At 41.5% G+C, this 17,742-nt stretch overlaps 1 protein-coding gene across 2 annotated transcripts in view; it reads left to right on the plus strand.

The window, feature by feature from the left end:
- The window catches only part of dct (dopachrome tautomerase), a 60,233-nt gene that overhangs the window by 39,547 nt on the left and 2,944 nt on the right, over positions 1-17,742 (plus strand). For both annotated transcript variants that reach the window (XM_072577899.1, XM_072577900.1), the window contains 2 exons: positions 1,199-1,337; positions 13,824-14,025. In XM_072577899.1, coding sequence (XP_072434000.1) covers positions 1,199-1,337; positions 13,824-14,025 — 341 coding nt within the window. The remainder of the gene's footprint in view (positions 1-1,198; positions 1,338-13,823; positions 14,026-17,742) is intronic.

Below are 17,742 nucleotides of genomic sequence, written 5' to 3' on the forward strand. Positions count from 1 at the left end.
TCAGTAGTACAATGCCTGATGAGCCTGTCAGATAGTTCTCTGGATTTGGCAATTTTAGTGAGGAGGACTTTGCAGAATAGACTGGATGGGTATATTATTGCTCCAAGTGCATAGATTGTTTCTGGGTTAGCTACCTGGTTTTATTGTCTTGTGATTTTTCTGCAGTGATTTGGGAAAACGTAAGTCATTTGCTAAGCTATTGCACAGGGCAGTTGGAAATTAAACCAATTGTTTGGCTCTAGAGTCTCGTGTAGGCCCAACCAAGTAAAAATGATAGATTTCCATTCCGAAAGGATGTTACAGAAGAAGAGTACTAAGATTATTAGTCAGTCCAGTTAAATCACCATCCCTAGGACGTATTTCCTAATGTTAGGATTTTCATTGCGCAATAGTATTTGTAACAATCAGTAAGATTATATAAATATTGAAAGCCTTGATATTAGGAGAGGGTCAGGAGGGGTAATTTACTGTCAATACTTAGTTACTTTCTGAAATATCTTTTTGAAGCTGTTTCCAATTGTCCTTTGCAGAAACATCAAGGAGTAACTGTCTAAAGTAACTGTCTAAAGTGAAACCATTAGAATGCAATGAATCTTGAACAATCAAATCACTAACAGACAGATGACCGACTAAGGAAAAGGATTAAAATTGGAGGAGGAAAGTTAAAAGGAATTAATCTCTCAGCTCCTTATGTTAGAATGTAGGCAACTCTAGCTAAATTGCTAGGTGCACAACATTTGGTTCAGAAAGGTTAATTCTCAAGTTTGTCCAATAACATTTGTGTGAGAATGTTCTCAGAGACCGGAAAAATATTAAATCTTCCTCCTTAGAGCTCACTTTAGGTACCATATATGGGGTTATTGGTTAGATGCATTGCAGGAATCTAATTAATACCATTATGAAAAGCTCAGATGACATGAATGAAAAACTACATGTTATGTAAAACTGATTTTAAAGCTTTTGATTTGCAAGTCTAAGACCTTACTGTGCCACTGTAATACTTTAATGTTGAACTCATTGTTTTACATTGCTCTTCATCCTCTCCACACATTCCTCTCTATTAATGAAAAGAAATGCAAACTTATTCAGTTCAAATTGATTAGTTACGCAGTCCTCGAATTATTGGGATTCTCAACTGCCCATACATTTATCAAATTTGAACTACTGTTCTTTAAGTGTGACCCACTTTCTCTTTCAGAAATGCACTTGAAGGATTTAATACACCCGATGGCCACTCGGGCACTGGCAAAGTTCAAAGTCTTCACAATCTGGTTCATTCTTTTTTGAATGGAACAAATGGATTTCCACACTCTGCAGCAAATGATCCACTTTTTGTGGTATGTGTTCAACTGATGAAAAATGATTGCAGTGTTATGCTTCCTACATAGCATTAACTTTAAAAACGTTACATAGAAAAACACAGTGTGTCGGAACATTTTTTGGCTTTTTATTTGTGCCTATTCATATTCACACATGGAATGTGAGCATTGTTGACTGGGCCAGCATTTATTACCCATCCTTGATAACCCTTGAGAATGTTGAGGTGATCTGCTTTCTTGAAATGCTGCAGTCCACATGCTATGGTAGACCCACAATGCTGTTAGCAAGGGAGTTCTAAGACTTTGACCCAATGGCAGTGAAGGAATAATATTTTCCAAGTCAGGATGGTGAGTGGCTTGGAAAAAGCTTATGGTGGTCATGTTCCTATTTATCTGCTGAGCTTGTCCTCCTAGATGGAAGTGGCAATGGATTTGGAAGGTGCTGTCTCACAATCTTTGCTGAATTTCTGCAGTGCATCTCGTAGAAGTACACACAGCTGCTATTAAATGTCAGTGGTGGGGGGAGTGAATGTTCGTGGATGAGATCCCAGTCAAGCAGGCTGCTTTGTCCTGAATGAAGTTAAGCTTCTTGAATGTTGTTAGTGCTACAGTTGTCCACGCTAGTGGGGAATATTCCAAAACACTCCTGACTTGTGCCATATAAGGGGTGAACAGGCATTAGGGAGTCAGGAGGTGAGTTACTCGCTGCTGAATTCCCAACCTCTGAGGTGTTATTGTAGTCACAGTACGTATAATTGTAATGTTTAACTTTCAACTTTGTTTCTTTATTTTTCTACTATGTGCCTAAGATTTTGTACCTATGATGATATTGGAAATGGTGATATTGTATACTTTTCACTGTACTTATCTACTTCTGAACGTGAGTACACATGACAATAAAATCTAATTCTAATTATAGAGTCATAGACGTGCACAGCTTGGAAACAGACCCTTCAGTCCAACTTATGCATGGCAACCAGATGTCTTAAACTAATCTAGTCCCATTTGCCAGCACTTGGTCCATATTCCTCTAAACCCTTCCTATTTAGATACACATCCAGATCCTGTTTAAATGTTGTTATTGTACCAGCCTCTACCACTTCCTCTGGCAGCTCATTTCATCCGTGTGAAAAAGTTGCCCCTTAGGTCATTTTTATACAGTTCCCTTCTCATCCTAAACCTATGCCCTCTAGTTTTGAACCCCCCCCCCCCCCCACCACAGGGAAGATACCTTGTCTTTTACACTATCTATCCCCCTCATGATTTTATAAACCTCTAAAGGTCACCTCTAAAGGTCACCCCTCAGCCTCTGATGCTCCAAGGAAACAGCTCCAGCCTATTCAACCTCTCCCGATAGCTCAAACCTTCCAACTCTGGCAACATCCTTGTAAATCTTTTCTGAACCCTTTCAAGTTTCACAACACCCTTGCTATAGGAGGGTGACCAGCATACACAGTATTCCAGAAGTGGCCTAACCAATGTCCTGTACAGCCGCAACATGACCTCCTAACTCCTGTACTCAATGCTCTGACTAATAAAGCAAAGCATACGAAACATCTTCTTCACTATCCTATCTACCTGTGACTATACTTTCACAGAACTATGAATCTGCATTCCAAGGTCTCTTTGTTCAGCAAAACTCCCTAGGATTAAGTGTGTAAGTCCGGCTAAGATTTGCTTTTCTGAAATGCAGCACCTCGCATTTATCTAAATTAACCTCCATCTGCCACTCCTCAGCCCATTGGCCCATCTGATCAAGATCCTGTTGTATTCTGAGGTAACCTTCTTCGCTGTCAACTACACCTCTAATTTTGGTGTCATCTGTAAACTTATATACCTCCTATATATATATCCAAATTATTTATATAAATGATGAAAAGTAGTGGATCCAGCACCGATCCTTGTGGCACTCCACTAGTCATAGGCGTCCAGTCTGAAAATCAACCATCCACCACCATCACCCTTTGTCTTCTACCTTCGAACCAGTTCTGTATCCAAGTGGCTAGTTCTGCCTGTATTTCATGAGATCTAACTTGCTCACCAGTCTCCCATGAGGAACCTTGTCAAACGCCTTACTGAAGTCCATATAGATTGTATCCACTATTCTGTCCTGACCAATCTTCTTTGTTATGTCTTCAAAAATTCAATCAAGTTCGTGAGACATGATTTCCCACACACAAAACCATGTTGACTATTCCTAATCAGCCTTGCTTTTCCAAATACATGTAACTGCTGTCCCTCAGGCCTCCCTCAAAGAACGTGCCCGGCCTCCCTCAAAGAATGTGCCCACCATCAATGTCAGGTTCACTGGTCTATAGTTCCCTGGCTTTTCCTTACCACTTTTCTTAAATAGTGGCACTACATTAGCCAACCTTCAGTCTTCTGGCAACTCACTTGTGACTATCGATGATACAAATATCTCAGCAAAGGGCACAGCAATCACTTTCCTAGCTTCCCATAGAGTTCTTGGGTATATCTGATCAGGTCATGGGCACTTATAAACTTTTATGCATTTTAAGACACCCAGCACCTCTTCCTTTGGCATCTTCCATGTTCTTCTCCACAGTAAGCACTGATGCAAAATACTCCTTTAGTATCTCCCCCATCTCCTCCAGTTCCACACTTGGGGTGCCATGCTGATCTTTGAAGGGCTCTGTTTTCTCCCTAGTTACCCTTTTGACTTTAATGTATTTATAAATTCCCTGTGGATCCTTGTTAACCCTATTTGCCAAAGCTACTACATGTCCCATTTTTGCCCTCCTGATTTCCCCCTTAAGTACACTCCTATTGCCTTTATGCTCTTCTAAGGATTCACTCGATCTATCCTGTCTATAACTGACATATGCTTCCTTCTTTTCCTTGACCAAAACTTCAATTTCTCCAGTCATCCAGCATTCCCTTCACCCACAAGCCTTGCCTTTCACTCTAATGGGAACACACTGTCTCTGGACTCTCATTATCTCATCTTTGAAGACTCCCCATTTTCTAGCCGTCCCTTTATCTGTGAACTTCCGCTTCGAATCAACGTTTGAAAGTTCTTGCCTATTGCCATCAAAATTGGCCTTCCTCCAAGTTAGAACTTTAACTTTTAGATCTGGTCTATCCTTTTCCATCACTATTTTGAAACTGATAGAATTATGGTCTCTGGCCCCAAAGTGTACCCCCACTGACCCCTCACTATTTCCCAAGTGTAGTTCAAGTTTTGAACTTGTAGGTACATTCACTACTGAATCAGAACATTTTCTTGTACACACTTAACAAATTCCTTTCCATCTGAACCCGTAACACTATGGTAGTCCCAGTCTGTGTTTGGAAAGTTAAAATCCTCTACTATAACCACTCTATTATTCTTACAGATAACTGAGATCTCCTTACAAATTTGTTTCTCAGTTTCCTGCTGACTATTGGATCATCTATAGTACAATCCCAATAAGGTGATGATCCCTTTCTTAATTTTCACTTCCAGCTAAATAACTTTATTGGACATATACCAAGGAATAGGAGAAAGTGAAGACGGCAGATGGTAGAAATCCAGAGTCAAAAATTGTGGCACTGGAAAAGCACAGAAGTTCAGGAAGCATCCGAGGAGCAGGAGAATCAATGTTTTAGGCATAAATCCTTCCTCAGGAATAAAGGAATACCATCCCTAAATACAGCCATAATGTTATTCCTTATCAAAAATTCTCTTGCTCCCTTTCTATCCTTACCATAGCATTTCTATCCTGGAACATTAAGCTGCCAGTCCTGTCCATCCCTGAGCCATGTCTCTGTAATTGTTATGATATCCCAGTCCCATGTTCCTAACCATGCCCTGAGTTCATCTGCCTTCCCTGTTAGAACTCTTGCATTGAAATAAATGTAGTCAGTCCTATCTCATTCTCTGCTTTGTTCCTGCCTGCCCTGACTGTTTGACTTGCTCTTTTTCCCAACTGTACCAGTCTCAGACTGATCCCTTTCCTCAGTATCTCCCTGGATCCCATCCACCCACCTTACTAGTTAAAATCCTCCCGAGCAGCTCCACCAAATTTCCCTGCCATTATATTAGTCCCCTTCCAATTCAAGTGCAATCCATCCTTTTTTACTGATCACTTCTACCCCAGAAGAGATTCCAATGATCCAAAAATGTGAACCCTTCTCCCTTGCGTCAGCTCCTCAACCATGCATTCATCTGCTCTATCCTCCTATTCTTACCTTTACTAGTTTGTTGCCCTCGGAATAATGCAGATATCACTACCCTTGAGGAATTCCTTTTGAAATTCCGATTTAACTTCCCAGTTTCTTCCTCCAGAATCTCATCCTTTTCCCTTCCTATGTTATTAGTTCCAATGTGTATAATGACCTCATGCTGGTTCCTCTCCCCTTTGAGAATATTCTATGTTCCAGGTGGTCACACCCTTTGGTTTAAATATTTCAAATTTAGTCACTGATCAATTTAGGAGGGTCTGACAACAAGTGAGGCAGAGAGAGGGATCCTATATGTAGCATTGGAACAGCCTCAGGTTTTGATTTTTTTCCAATAGTGTACAAGATGATTAGGGGGTTAGATAGGGTTGACAGTGAGAACCTTTTTCCACGTATGGAGTCAGCTATTACAAGGGGGCATAGCTTTAAATTAAGGGGGGGTAGATATAGGACTGATGTTAGGGGTAGGTTCTTCACTCAGCGAGTCGTAAGTTCATGGAATGCCCTGCCAGTAGCAGTAGTGGACTCTCCCTCTTTATGGGTATTTAAGCGGGCATTGGATAGGTATATGGAGGATAGTGGGTTAGTGTAGGTTAGGTGGGCTTTGATCGGCGCAACATCGAGGGCCGAAGGGCCTGTACTGCGCTGTATTCTTCTATGTTCTATGTTCTATAGTTGCTACCTGTATGGATGAAGAAAGTCTGCAGACAGGATGGTTAAACTGTATTCTAAGAAGCCATTCAAGTGAAAGGTGCACATAGAAAAGTGATAGTGGTGGGGAATTTGATAATTTGAGGTCAGATAGGTCCTTCATGAGTGGGATCGAGAGTCCTGCTTGCCCAGTTGTTGCCCAGCTGAAGGACATCCCGAGTCAGCCTGACAGATACTGGAGAAGGAAGGGGGTAGTCCAGTTGCTATGGTCCATGTTGGTACTAACAACGTAGGCAAGAAGTCCTGTTTGGGGAATATCAAGAATTTGGAACAAAATTAAAAACCAAGATTTGAAAGGTTGTAATCTCTGGATTATTATTTCACATGCAAATTGGCAAAGAAATAAAAACGTTAGGGATGTAAACACATAGGTAAAGGAGTGGTGTGGGAAAGTGGGATTCCATTTCGTTGAGACACTGGCATCAGTATTAGGACCGAAGGGAAATTACAATCAGGTCGGTTCGACCTGATTTGATCTGGAACCAGGGTCTTAACATAAAGGCGAAATAGGGTGGTCACAAGGTCTGCACCTTGAGCCTCACCTTCAGCTATAACTGTAAGGAGTTTATAATCAAAGCACATAGTCCCTTCAGTTATCTCTACTGCTGCCCTCTCCTTGGCACATTAGTTTCATGAAAAGATCTATAGGAAAATGTTGCAAAACTTGAAAGGGTGCAGAAATGATTTACAAGGATGTTGCAGGGTTTGGAGGGTTTGAGCTCTAGGGAGAGCTGAATAGACTGGGGCAACTTTCCCCCGGAGCTTTGGAAGTAGAGTGGTGACGTTATAGAGGTTTATAAAATCATGAGGGGCATGGATAGTAAGGGAAGCATGGATAAGCAAGTCCAGAAATAGAGGGCAAAGGTCAAAGGTAAGCGAGGAAAAATTTGAAAGGAACCTAAGGGTCAACTTTTTCTTGCAGAGATTGGTGCATGTATGGAACAAGCTGCCAGAGGAAGTGGTGGAGGCTGATACAGGGACAACATTTAAAAGACATCTGGATGGGTACATGAATAGGAAAGGTTAGAGGGATATGGGCCAAGTTGTGGCAAATGGGATGAGATTAATTGAGGATATCTTGTTAGCATGAATGAACTAAATCAAAGAGTCTGTTTCTGTGCTGTATGACTCTATAACTTTAAACTGGTTAAGTGAAGACAGGGCTCAGAAGAGATTATTGAAAGTTTCCCGAACAAGGTATAGAACAGAGAGTATGGATATGATTAGGAATATAACTTCAGGTACAGCAGATTAGGGGACGACTATGAGAAGGGGGGGCCTGTCAATATAGGACTGAGGGTGTTGTACTTAAATGCTCAGAGCATATGAGACAAGGTAAATGAATTTGTAGCACAGATTGAAATTGGCAGGTATGATGTTAGATTAGATTCCCTACAGTGTGGAAACAAGCCCTTTGGCCCAGGTAGTCCACACCGACCCTCCGAAGAGTAATCCACTCAGACCCATTTCCGTCTGACTAATATACCTAACACTATGGGCAATTTAGCATGGCCAATTCACCTGACCTGCACATCTTTTGGACTGTAGGAGGAAACCGGAGCACCCAGAGGAAACCTGCGCAGACACTGGGAGAATGTGCAAACTCCACACAGACAGTCACCCGAGGCTGGAATCAAACCTGGGATCCTGGTGCTGTGAGGCAGCAGTGCTAACCACTGAGCCACTGTGCCACCTTTATGTTGTGGGTATTACAGAGACAGGATGCCTCTAACAGTAATCAGAATGGATGGCAGAAAATAAATCAGCAGATTGAAAAGGTAGAGCCCAATAGAGAACAGGATTGGTTGATATGTAATGAGGCTGACTTGATTGAGAAGCTTAAATAAAGGAACGCTTGGAGGCAGTGACCATAATATGATAAAATACACCCTGACGTTGAGAGGGTGAAGCTGGAATCAGATGTAATTGTATAACAATTGAATAAGGGTAACTACAAAGACATGAGGGAGGAAGTGGCCAGAGTTAATTGGAAGGGGAGCCTTGAGAAGATGGTGAAGCAGCAATGGCAAGAGTTTTTAGGGGCAATTCAAGAGGCACAGAACAAAATTCATCCTAAGGAAGAAGAAGGATACTAAGGGGAAGGTGCGGCAACCATGGCTGACAAAAGAAGTCAGGGACAGCCTACAGTGTGGTGAAAATTAGTGGGAAGCCAGATGATTGGTAAACCTTAAAAACAGCAATGAGTTACTGAAAGAAAGCAATAAGGGAGGAGAAGATGAAATATGAGGGTAATCAAGCTAGCAATATAAAAGAAGACTGAAAGTCTATTTTTTTTTAGATGAATAAAAGGTAAGGGAGGCAAGAGTGGTCATTGGACCACTGGAAAATGAGGCTGGAGAAGTGGAGAGCAAAGAAATGGCAGAGGAATTGAATAGGTACTTTGCATCAGTGGTCAGACACCAATCACATGCTAGAACTTCAATAGAGTCAAAGGCAGAGGTGAATGTGATGGTTTGCACTAAGGGAAAAGCTGAAAGGTCTGAAGTATGATAAATCTGTACTGGATGCACTACACCCCAGGATTTTGAAGGACATAGCTGAGGAGACTGTGGAGACATTGATGATGATCTGTCAGGAATTACGGAGTCAGAGAGGGTCCAGTAGGACTGGTAAATGGTTCATGTCACACCCCTGTTTCAAGATGAGGTGGGGGCAGAAGATGGGAAATTACTGGCTAGTTAGCTTGACTTCAGTCTTAGAATTCTTATTCTGTGGAAACAGGCTATTTGGCCCATCGAGTCCACAGTGACCCTCCAAAGAACATCCCACCTAGACCCATTCCCCTACCCTATTCCTGTAACCCTGCATCTCCTATGGCAAATCCATCTAGCTTGCACATCCCTGTACACTTTGGACAAGTTAGCATGGCCAATCCATATAAGCTGCACATCTTTGGACTGTGGCAGAAAACTGCAGCACCTGGAGGAAACCCCTGCAAACACAGGGAGAATGTGCAAACTCCACACATACCTCGAGGGTGGAATCAAACTGGGTCCTTGGTGCTGTGTAACAGCAGTGCTAACCACTGAGCCATCATGCTGCTCCACAGTCATTGGTGAGATTTTAATCCATTATTAAGGATGACACTGTGGAGTGCTTGCAAATGCATGGTAAAATAGGGCTGAGTCAGCAGCTTCATCAAGAGAAAGTGATGCTCAACAAATCTATTAAAATTCTTTGAGTAGATAACGAGCAAGTTTGACAAAAGAAAGCCAGTCGACATGATCTGTTTGGCTTTCCAGAAGGCCTTTGACAAGGTGCTGCACTGGACGCTGCTACATAAAAAAGAGCCTGTGGTGTTAGGGGCACAGTACTGGCTTGGATAGAAGATTGGTTGACTAGCAGAAGGCAGTGGTAATAAAAGGGTGTTTTTCAAGATGGTGCCAATGACTTACTTTATTTCACAGAGGTCAGTGTTGGGACTGCACCTATTCACATTACACATTAATGATCTGGACAAAGGAACTGAGAGTATTGTTGTTAAAATTGCAGACAAAAGAAAGACAGGCGGAAGGACAAGTAGTGTTGAGGAAGCAGGGAGGTTACAGAATGACTTGGATAGGCTAGGGGAGGGGACAAAAAAGTTGGAATACAGCCTGGGAAAATCTGAGGTTATGCACTTTTTGGTAGAAAGAATAGAGGTATTGCCTATTTTCTAAATGAGGAAAGGCTGCAGACATCTGAAGCACAAAAATACTTGAGAATCCTAGTTCAGGATTCTCTTAATGTTAACCTGCAGTTTCAGTTGGCAGTTAGGAAGGCAAATGCAATGTTAGCTTTCATTTTGAAAGGACTAGAATAGAGTCATAGAGTCCTACTGCATGGATACAGACCCTTCGGTCCATGCCGACCAAAACCTCCATCCACACTAACCCCATTTCTCTGCATTTGGTCCATGTCCTTCTAAACCTTTCCAATTCATGTATTTGTCCAAATGCTTTTTAAATGTTGTTAATGTACCTGCCTCAACCAATCCTGCTGGCAGTCCATCTGCATGCCACCCTTTGTGTAAAAATATTGCCCCTCAGGTTCCTTTTTATTCTTTCCTCCCTAATCTTAAACTGATGCTTTCTAGTCCTCAATTCCCCACCCAGGGGAAAAGACTGAGCACATTCACCCTACTCATGCCTCTCATGATCTTATACATTTTTATAAGATTTCCCCTCAATTTCCCACGCTCTAAAGAAAAAAAGTCCGAGCTTGTCCAACCTCTCCCTATAATTAAGGCCACTGAGCCCTGGCAACATCCTTGTAAATTTCTTTTGCACTCTTTCCAGTTTAATAACATCCTTCCTAAAGCAAGGTGACTAAAACTGAATATAATACACCAAATGCAGCCTCACTAACATTATAGAGTCATAGAGATCTACAGCATGGAAACAGACCCTTCGGTCCAACCCGTCCATGCCGACCAGATATCCCAACCCAATCTAGTCCCACCTGCCAGCACCCGGCCCATATCCCTCCAAACCCTTCCTATTCATATACCCATCCAAATGCCTCTTAAATGTTGCAATTGTACCAGCCTCCACCACTTCCTATGGCAGCTCATTCCATACACTTACCACCCTCTGCATGAAAACGTTGCCCCTTAGGTCTCTTTTATATCTTTCCCCTCTCACTCTAAACCTATGATCCCTTGTTCTGGACTCCCCCACCCCAGGGAAAAGACTTTGCCTATTTATACTATCCATCCCCCTCATAATTTTGTAAACCTCTATAAGGTCACCCCTCAGCCTTCGATGCTGCAGGGAAAACAGCTCCAGCCTGTTCAGCCTCTTCCTATAGCTCAAATCCTCCAACTCTGGCAACATCCTTGTAAATCTTTTCTGAACCCTTTCAAGTTTCACAACATCTTTCCGATAGGAAGGAGACCAGAATTGCACGCAATATTCCAACAGTTGCCTAACCAATGTCCTGTACAGTCGCAACATGACCTCCCAACACCTGTACTCAATACTTTGACCAATAAAGGAAAGCATACCAAACGCCTTCTTCACTATCCTATCTACCTGCGACTCCACTTTCAAGGAGCTATGAACCTGTATTCCAAGTTCTCTTTGTTCAGCAACACTTCCCCAAGTCCCTCCTCCCTACCTTTTGTCTTAGCCTGCTTGGCACACTTTCCTCATTCCTGAAGAAGGGCTCATGCCCGAAACGTCGATTCTCCTGCTCCTTGGATGCTGCCTGACCTGCTGCGCTTTTCCAGCAACATATTTTCAGCTCTGATCTCCAGCATCTGCAGTCCTCACTTTCTCCTAAGGCACTGGTCAGACCACATTTGGAAGACCACGAGCAGTTTTGCACCCTGCATCTAAGGAGGGATGTGCTAGCCTTGGAGGGGGTCCAGAGGAGATCTCAAGAATTATCGCAGAAATGAAGGGCTTGTTGGAGGAGCAGTTATAGATTATGGATCTGTTCTTGATAGAATTTAAAGGATGAGGGGGATCTCAGTGAAACTTAGAGAATATTGAGAAGCCTAGATAGTATGGATATGGAGAAGATGTGTGCTCTCGTAGGAATAACTGGGAGCCGAGGGCACAGCCTCAGAATGAAAGGGCAATCCTTTAGAACTGAGATGAGGATGAATTTCTTTAGCCAGAGGGAGGTGAATCTGTGGAATTTGTAAGACAGAGACAGATATATGCTTAATTATTTAAGGGGATCAAATGTTACAGGAAGAAGGCAGGAGAATGGGGTTGAGAAACATATCAGCAAAGATTAAATGGCAAAGCAGACTTGATGGGCCGAATGACTAATTTTTATGGTCTTATGTGTGATGGTTGGATTCTCTAGCATTGGAGATGATCATTGCCTGACACTTGTGTGGCTGGAATGTTACTTGCCACTTGTCGGCCAAAGCCTGGATATTTGTGAGTGCCTTCTGTTTTTGGACATAGAGGAGTCACAAATGGTACTGAATCCTGTACAGTCATCAGTGAGCATCTCTGTTTCTGACATTATGATAGAGGAAGGTCATTGAAGATGGTTGGGCACTATTTCCTTTGATCTGTGATGACTGACCTCCAAAAATCACAATCACCTTTCATTGTGGCTGGTATGACTCCAAACAGTGGAGATTCTCCCCATGATCCCATTGACTCTAATTTTGCTAGGGGTCCTTGATTCGTTACTCAGTCAAACATAGCCATGATGTCAAGAGAAGTGGATCTGATTTCATCTCTGGAATTCAATTCTTTTTCTGATACTGTCATCGATGGATTGACAATAGGTACCCATCAGATCCAGATGTGGATGAGTTCAAGTAATTTTTTTCTCTTTTGTTGGTCCCCTCACCTCTTCCCACTGAATCATCAGTCCAGAAGGATCTAGAGGCCAAGGCTAATGTTCTGGGAACATGTATTTAACTCACACCACAGCAGATGGAAAAATTAGAATTCAACAAAATATCTGGAATAAAAGGCTATTGTAATGAGACCACTAACCATTATTGATTTTCACAATACAAATAACCCATCTAATTCATTAATTCCATTCAGGGAAGGAAATCTGCCATTCTTATATGTCTGGCCAACATGTGACTTCAGACCCATAGCATTGTGGTTGACTCTTAAACTATTCTATGGGTGACAATAGTGATAACCAGAAAAACATATTGGCCATATTTGACCTAATGCCACAAGATTTCTTCAGGATTAATATTGAGGACTTTCAGGGCAGCCCTCTCCCATCTGCATGCCATCACCTCTGCTGGGCCTGTCCTGCTAATGGGCATGATATACTCATGCATGTGGTGCTTGGGACATTCTTTGTAAGGTATGATACTATGAATATTACAGTGTAAGGCTGTTACTTGCCTAGTTTGTGAGACTGCTCTCCCAATTTTGGAACTAGCCGTCAGCTGTTAGTAAAGCCAAATTTGTAGGGTGGACGGGGCATTGTCATTCCCAGTGCTCGGATAGATGCCAAATGGTCTAACTGGTTTATTTATTTCCTTTAGACTCTGGTAGTTTGATACAACTGAGTGACTTTCAGAGAGCAGTTAAGAGTCAACCACATTGCTATGGGTCTGGGGTCACATGTAGACCAGACAAGCAAAAATTGTGGGTCCTTCCCTGAATGGAATTAGTGAGCCAGATGGGCTGCCTTTATTAGTTAGTTGGTCTCATTACAGTAGCTTTTTATTTCAGACTTTTTATTGAATTTAAATTCCGTCATTTGCTGTGGTGTGATTTAAACACATGCCCCCAGAACATTAGCCTGTACTCTGGATTAGTAGCCGAGTGATGTTCTATTATTTCTTTGCCTCCCCTCAAAAGTGAATTTTGTGAATATGCAAAGTATTTTGAAAGTTGTAGCTATGCTGCTTGCAGTACTTAGATCTTCTGATATTAGAATGATCATGCAGCATAGGAGCACCCTAAATCTATGATATAGCTGCTTATGACTATTCCAAACAACATCCAATATATGTGGTAAAATAATCTATTCACAATTTCACTGCATGTTATCATTTTTTCACCTTTTCCTGATTTCAAGCTTACAGTTTGATTGGGAGTAACTGAAGACGATCTGTTGGTTGGAAGGATTGTTCATTCGTTTTGTAATACTCACTTTGCATCATAATAGGTGCTCCATGCCTTTATTGATGCTGTTTTTGAAGAGTGGATGAAGCAAAACAGCCCTGCAATGAGCTCTTGGCCAGAGGAGATGGCACCGATTGGCCACAACAGGCAATCTAACATGGTGCCATTTTATCCACCTGTGACCAATGAGGAACTGTTTGTATCATCAGCTGATCTTGGTTATTCGTATGAAATTGAATTGTCAGGTAGGTTGTAAAAACAGTCTCTCACTTTATTTCATTCTTCTCCCATCTTGAGTGCAGAGAAATATGATTTGCACTGTGACCTTCTCTATATAAGGTCATTATTGGCCAGCAGGCAGATTACTTCAATAGATTTACTTGGTTTCATTTGAATGGCAAATTGTTTGGAGTCAATATTCACTAGGGGGATGGGAAGGGAGGGAGAACAACTGAATTATTGAATCATATAGTACAAAGAGACCCTTCGGTCCATTGAGTCTGCATTGACAAAATACCATTCTAAATCTGTACTAGGCCCACTTTCAAGCACTTGGCTCATTGCCTTACATCTTATGACATTTCAGGTGTACATTCAAGTATATTTTAAAGTTTTTGAGGTTCCCCACCTCAACTACCTTCCATGCAGTACAGTTCAGACTCCCACCACCCTCTGAGTGAAAATATGTTTTCTCAAATTCCCTTTTGACCTCTTGCCTTTCACTTTAAAATGATGCTGCCTTCTCATTGACCCATCAGCTAAGTGGAACAACTGCTTCCTATCCACTTGTCCATGCCCCTCATAATCTTATCCACATCAATCAAGTCTCCCTAAGTCTTCTTTGCTCTAAAGCTCCATCCCAGAAAATCTCTTGGTGAATCGCCTCTCCACCTGCTCCAGTGCACTCGTTTTCTTGTACTATGGTGATCACAGCTAATGCAATCCTCCAGCAATAGCCTATCCAAAGTCCTGTATAGCTCTAGCATAATTTCCCTGCCAAGATACTCTATGCCATGAATGACAAAGAGAAGCACCTTGTATGCCTTCTTAACTATCCTATTAACATGTCTTGCCATCTTCAGGGATCTGTTCACAAGCACCCAAGATCCTTGTGTTCCTTTGAACTTCTTAGTGTCCTACAAATCATTGGATATTCTGCTACTTCATAGGAAACATTAAATTATGTCAGTCCAAGTTCCTGTCAAACTTAATGATAGTGCAAAGTTGTGCAGGTTAGGTGGATTAGCCATGGTAAATGCAAGATTAGAACATAGAACATAGAAAAGTACAGCACAAAACAGGCCTTTCGACCCACAATGTTGTTCTGAGGACTATTCCTAATCGAAAATGAAATAACCTAACCTACGCAGCCCTCAATTCACTGCTGTCCATGTGCATATCCAGCAGTCGCTTAAAAGTCCCTAATGACTCTGCTTCTACCACCACAGCTGGCAACGCATTCCATGCGTTCTCAACTCTCTGTGAAAAGAACCTAACTCTGACATCTCCTCTATACTTTCCTCCTAACACCTTAAAACTATGACACCTCGTGCCAGTCAATCCTGCAGTGGGGAAAAGTCTCTGCCTATTGGCTCTATCCATGCCTCTCATTACTTTGTATACCTCAATCAGGTCACCTCTCTTGCTCCTTCTCTCCAGAGAGAAAAATCCGAGCTTAGTCAGTCTCTCCGCATAAGACAAGCACTCCAGTCCAAGCAGCATCATGGTAAACCTTCTTTGCACCCCCTCCAAAGCCTCCATATCTTTCCTATAATTGGGCCACCAGAACTGGACACAATATTCCAACTGTGACCTCACCAGGGTTTTGTAGAGTTCCAGCAAAACCACGTGGTTCTTTAACTCGATCTCGCTGCTAATGAAAACCAAAACACCAAATGCTTTCTTAACAACCCTATCCACTTGGGTGACAACTTTGAGGGATCTATCCACTTGAAAACCAAGATCTGGCTGTTCTTCCACACTGCCAAGAATCCTATCTTTAATCCGATATTGAGCATTCAAGTTTGACCTTCCAAAATGCATTACCTTGCATTTATCCAGGTTGAACATTTTCTGCAGTGTAGGGATTCTATTCTATGATTCTAAGACTTCATTTTTATGAGGTTTCCCACATGGATTTCAAAAGATTGAGCTGAATTGGCCTGCTTTTAAGTTTTTTATTTACATAAATGGTAAATGAAAAAAAAATGCTATTTACAAAGTAAGACATTTTTTTATAATTTAGAGGTTATGAAACAAAACATGTACAAATAACTTCATCTCTATATATATGTTTAACCTTTTCACTGAAGGGTCATCTTAGACTTGAAACAATAGCTCTTGTCACAGATACTGTCAGTCTTTCTGGGTTTCTCCAGAATTTTCTCTTTAAATCAGTTTTCTCACATTTGTAGTATTATTTATGTATTTAAGCTGGTAAGCGTTCAGCATTAAGCAGCTGTAGTCATGTTCCCTCCTCCCAAGATAAACAATCTTGGATTGTGTATGATTTGACTGTTTTTCAAATTAATTTTGATTGGATGTGGGTGTCACTAGCAAGGCCAATATTTGTGCCCAGCCCTCATTGCTGTTGCACTGAATGTCTCGCTTAGCCATTTCAGAAATGTTATGACACAGGGTAAACCCCTCTGCTAATTTAAACCAGCCACACAGCAGATATTCACCCTATGCTGTAATCTGTGAAAATTCAAGAGGCAATGAACTATCCCAAAGGTCACTATTTCAAGTTAAAATGAACAACTTTATTCTTTAAGTCTAACTGAGAATATTAAAACCAACAACTATTTACAACTCCTTTCTCTTAAAACCTATCTTTTACCTCCCACTCTACAATTCTATACCGATTAAAAAATCCTGATTAAGATTTACAAAAACAAATCATGTTTCTAAACCAGTCAGCTTTGCCGATTCTCCTTTATAGATTTTCCTCTGTAGATTCTCTCCAGGTCAGCCTCGATGTTCTGCTGCACAAACTCTCCACAGAGACAGGTACCATCCAGAGAGCTCTTTAGCTAAAAGTCTACATTCATTGGCCTTTGGCAGTTCTCCCCCTTACTGTTCAAAATGTCCGGTTTTATACCTCAAAACTTTGGATCATTTCACTGGTTTTAATATTATCAAAATACTTCAAAATAAATTCAAATTTGATTGGATTTTCATATCTTGTGGCATAATTTAAACTGATTGGCCAAATTTGAATTTGTTTTTGTTTCATGGCAACACAACTGCTGCTATTTGTTTCAACCAAGTGTTACATTGTTACCTTGTTCAAGAATCTCTGTATTTGTCCATTCTTGCTAGCTTCTCAACTCTCCTAAAGATACAGTACACCTTCATAACAGAGGGCAGTTAAGAGTTAACCACATTGCTGTGGATCTGGAATTACATGTAGGCCAAACCAAGAAAGGATGGCAGATTTTCTTCCAGATAGGACATTAGTGTTAGATTTTTACAGCAATTGGTAATGGCCTCCATCACTGAGATTAGTTTTTAATTCCAAATTTGATTAAGATATAATATTCTTTGCTGCAGTTCCAGAGAGAGGCAGGAAGGATTGTAAGCTTTGGGTTGCAAACATGCATTTTGGGAAAGTGATTGGAAGTCAGAGACTGGGTGGTGGGCATGGGGAGGAGTTGGATTACAGTTGCAGTGCGCATGTCTTTATATTGAAGGAGAAGGAGTAAGGGAGGAAGTCAGAATGAGGAAGAGATTGGACATCAATCAAAGACTAAAGTTTAGGAAATTTGGGAGGTGGGGAGAATGTTGGTGGGAAATTGGAGGGCAAGGTGGTGTCAGTGGTTTTACATTTTTTTTGTGGACAAGATTTCAGTTAGTTCAAAGTTTGTGTGAAGATTTGTAGCTCGGGTGCTCGTTGTTGTGGTTCTGTTCGCCGAACTGGGAATGTCTGGTGCAAACGTTTCGTCCCCTGTCTAGGAGACATC

Source organism: Chiloscyllium punctatum, chromosome 9 (genome assembly GCF_047496795.1).
Source record: "Chiloscyllium punctatum isolate Juve2018m chromosome 9, sChiPun1.3, whole genome shotgun sequence".
Classification (NCBI taxonomy): Eukaryota; Metazoa; Chordata; class Chondrichthyes; order Orectolobiformes; family Hemiscylliidae; genus Chiloscyllium; species Chiloscyllium punctatum.